Source organism: Bidens hawaiensis, unplaced genomic scaffold (genome assembly GCF_021521415.1).
Source record: "Bidens hawaiensis isolate Kalapana, Puna unplaced genomic scaffold, B.hawaiensis_p1.1 tig00001961_1, whole genome shotgun sequence".
Classification (NCBI taxonomy): Eukaryota; Viridiplantae; Streptophyta; class Magnoliopsida; order Asterales; family Asteraceae; genus Bidens; species Bidens hawaiensis.
This window is the reverse complement of record NW_027491109.1, coordinates 3,450,607-3,454,840: the sequence shown is the minus strand read 5'-3', so window position 1 is coordinate 3,454,840 and position 4,234 is coordinate 3,450,607. Positions and strand designations below refer to the sequence as shown.

The 4,234-nt window shown below is 31.6% G+C and overlaps 1 protein-coding gene across 2 annotated transcripts; it reads left to right on the top strand.

Moving 5' to 3' along the window:
• The first annotated feature begins 708 nt into the window (after positions 1-708).
• LOC143604156 (protein ABIL3-like) lies at positions 709-2,945 on the top strand. 2 transcript variants are annotated; one of them, XM_077080725.1, is made up of 8 exons: positions 709-1,118; positions 1,192-1,274; positions 1,364-1,514; positions 1,961-2,057; positions 2,140-2,200; positions 2,304-2,392; positions 2,490-2,644; positions 2,751-2,945. In XM_077080725.1, the coding sequence occupies exons 1-8, from the start codon at positions 1,059-1,061 to the stop codon at positions 2,889-2,891; spliced, it is 837 nt and encodes a 278-aa protein (XP_076936840.1). In that variant the 5' UTR covers positions 709-1,058; the 3' UTR covers positions 2,892-2,945. The 2 variants fall into 2 exon arrangements, with proteins under 2 accessions (XP_076936840.1, XP_076936846.1); XM_077080731.1 differs by having other exon boundaries at positions 710-1,118; positions 1,216-1,274.
• Positions 2,946-4,234: the final 1,289 nt, after the last annotated feature.

Here is a 4,234-nt window from a genome sequence, read left to right as displayed (position 1 = left end):
TCCATGTTATTAAAAAAAAATTGTAGTTTACTCTTTTTTTCAAAGCGATAAAACAAACCCGAGAGCACATACAACATTCATTGCATGATGTACAAGATAGTGTTGTCATTATTGCTCTATATATTGTCATTTGTGCTCTAGAGAAGAAAAGGGGTTTTACCTTATTTCAACTTTTCATCATTAGAAACATGTCTTCATGAAGAAGCAATAATACAATGAAATCACCACTATAACACCAATCATGAACACGTTTGTGTCTAAATGTGACATTTTAAGGTTATACTTTTCTTAAAATAGATAAATTAAATACATTTTATGCGTTTGGATCAAATAAAAATAAAATTAACGTGGTAATTGTGAGAATCAAGTAGAGTAATTATATATACAAGTAGAGTAATTATGTAATTACATCTACTTGTATATATAAACACTCTACTTGATTCTCACAGTTAATACGTTAATTTCATCTGTACGTTAACTTTCCCCTACATTTTATCTCATACAGACTCTTGTATTATGTTTCATATACTTTAATCAAATTATGTATCCTAACTATGGTAAAAATAATACAATAAACTCTTTAACTAAAATATTTTTATCTAATACAAACTATTTCATCACTAAAACATAGATCAATGCATGAAACATTTTCAAATTTCAAAAAAGTTAAGACGCATTGATTTAACAAATCAACCCGACCCGAGTAATTTGTCACCTATAACCTCCATGCCCCAAAACCAGCATTAAACCATGCAAACCCATGTGAGGTTATTTGTAAGTAACCAGAATCTCAGCTAATAATTTCCCTAATAAGAGGAGTGGTTGGAAATCATGTTGAAAACATTTCCCTCCAAAACTAACCACTAAAGATCTTTCCAACTCCCACTTAACCCAACAACTTATCTGATTGGATAACTAACTCTTTCAATCATCCCAACAAGTGTTCTGCATTTAAACTCTGATTTTAATGAAACCACAACTTCTAAATTTATAACATCGTTTATGTTTCGTACCGGTGTTTATGCAGGTGAAGGAAACTTATATTTGTTTTTGTCCTAATGGAGACCTACGATAAATTTCTATCGAGCCACCACTTGCTCTTTGCTGATGGACTCCAGGTTTCACTCTCTCACACATAACTGAGATATTCAATTCGAGATGTTATTCTAATTAATATAACAAACTTTGTAGGACTTACGAAATGTAAAACAACAGTTATACTCAGCTGCAGAGCATTTTGAAGATTCGTATCATAAGAACGATAAAAAAGAAATGTAAGTGGTACTATATTTTCTTAGTGGTGATATTCTCTGTAAAATTATGTTTTTTTACTTGATTAGCTTCTTTATTTATATGTTTATAGGTTGTTAGAAAGCTTAAAGGACTACATCTCTAGGTCTCTGCTTAAAACCGTTGACCACTTGGGTTGTGTGACAGATAGAATTAACAAATTACTAGACGAACATGTCAATGAAGTTTCTAAAACAAATATTCGAGTATCCGGCATTGAACAGGTGAAAATTTAGGTCGATTCTTTCCTCAGGAACAATATATATATATATATATATATATATATATATATATATATATATATATATATATATATATATATTTCTAATATGAATATGAAGTACTTGGAGGGAGGCAAGATAACAGGTTCAAGTTGACAAACAAACATGTTTTGTCCATTTTAAGAAAAAAAAAAGAGAGAGAAGCAAATAAGTAATTTGTTACTTGTAGTTAAAAAACCATTGTTATAATAAAAATAATAATCTAAATGTTTGAATAAAACTGATATTAAAATTTGTACGCGTTAAAAATAGATTTGAGGCTACATTCAAAATAATATACAACACGACTCAAAGCAACCCATTTATAAGTAACCGAATAAAAATAGTGAAAAATCTTCAATTTTCATCTTCCTCTAACTAATGTGTGATTTTCTGTGTGATTATGGCAGCGTTTACGTACATCCCAAACGTGTGCTCACTATGGTGAGCTGTCACAGCAATCACTGATGACGCAGACACCAAAGTATTATAAGCAGTACCCTAAAGGTCATTTAAGTTTTTCATTAGCGTCTTTAATATGCATAATTATCTCATATACTAAGCAAAAAATAGTCTATTATTGCTACAGAAGGTTGCATTTCTAAACCTGACGAAGTCAATAAAGAATTGGTCCAGTCATCAGGTTTAAGGTAACAGATACTACTAAAATATCATATTTATAAAAATGTTAAAAAATGTGTTACCTCTGTTGAAGCTCCGCAAAGAAAGCTCATTGTATAAAAACTTGTGCAGAAAAGGGTATTATAGACAAACTTCTACCGAGTTGCCATCGGGTTTGATTACCTTCTCACTTACAAAGGCTGCATCAAATAAAAAACAAGGTTAGAAAAATGGAGTTGTTACAAGTTGATTCTATTTTCAACCTGTTTTTAGTCTTACTATGTACTAAACTACTGATTATAATTATCTCAAAACCAGAAAAACGATCACGGTCAATGTCACCTCTTCGGTTCTCGATTAAATGCTCAGGGTCTTCTGCATATCAGCCCACGTGTCCAAGCTTTTCTGTCAAGCTTTCTGCCTCTTCTGTTCATCGATCCATCAGTCCAAACCCGTCCAGTAATAGACAGCAAGTAATCAAAGTGTTTTCTTGTTTTTTTGCTATAGTCCAAGATATAATAATCTAGCATACTGTATGTTTATCACTGTTCTTGTGTTTACCTTTCTGTGTAATTACAGACACTACCAGAGGCTAGAATATCTCAAAGCTTGTACCCACAAAGACAAAGCACAAGAGATATGGAAATCTATTCTAAGAAAACAAGAAACCTGTTCAAAGCGTTGCTTAGTATATACAAGTTAAAGAACAATATTATATAGTACAGATAACCAGGAAGAAACCATTATTTCTGGAAGGATGTTCTACAAGATATTGTTTTCCATGTTTTTTGGACGAAAAGATAAGAATAATTTTACATATTATCATGTAATGCACAATGATGCTATTAGTTCTCTATCAAAATTTCTATATTGTGGAAGAAAAGAAAAAAGACGACATATAAGATCCTCAAGGGTACAACTTTAAGTGATTTAGTTTCTACTAATGTCTTGGACAACAACAATAAACAATTGTTTCTCATTTTCAACTTTTCTTTACCAAGAGGGATGGTTAGAAAACTGCGATGATGGCCCCTAGTCAAATCCAAGATCAAAACTTGGAAAGTCGTCATTTCTTGAGTCAAACATCTTGTTATCACCAGAAATCTGCATTGAAACAAAATTGTATTCAACAACGGATGGATCCCAGTATAATAAAAACATTAATCATACAAAGTACCTCAGTGTTACTTTGATCTTTAGCTTCTTTAGCTAGCTCATTGGAGTTTGAGGTAGATTTTGCTGCAAAACATACGAATTTCTATATCAGAATTTGCTGATCACTGCATTAATAAGATCTAACCCAAAAAAAATTTAAACAATATATATATATATATATATATATATATATATATATATAGCAATGTTATAATAAGTAGATTTTTCCTAAGAAGTGTAGAAAGTGTGTTTTCACCATTAGATCTAAAAAAACACACCGCACAATAAACACACCACAACCAAAATAAAACACACCGCACAATAAACACACTTTCTATATCCACCATCAGATCAACATATCTAACGCACCAGATTACTTTTTACACTTCTTAGACACACTCCACTTCTTACTTTAACCCCACCATATATATATATGTGTGTGTGTGTGTGTGTGTGTGTGTGTGTGTGTATAATAGCATTGCCCGAAAACATGTGATCAACATATAGTTGATTACCTTCTGAAGACACGTGAGTTTCCTCTTGTTCAGCCTCTAAGTGTACCTTTTCAACAGAAATGCCTTCTTGATTTCTCGGTCTTTTCAGAAAGGACAAAATTGAATGAGCTGCAAAGAAAAGTGTATTTACAAAAAAGAAAATCAATAAAAGTAGTTAAATTAAATGGCAGCTTACATACATACCGTCACGTACAGACTTGTTTTTGCTGATGGTCGTTGATATAACTTCATCTGCTACAGACTTTCTAACCTTTGGTTCAGTGTCTTGCAACAAGAATGCTCTTTTTGGAGGTTTTACTATAATTAAAAGAAAAATAAATAAAAAATGGAAATTTCATGCCCGGGTTAGACAATAACTCAATAAGAGACCAATGAGTTTATTCATACTCTTAC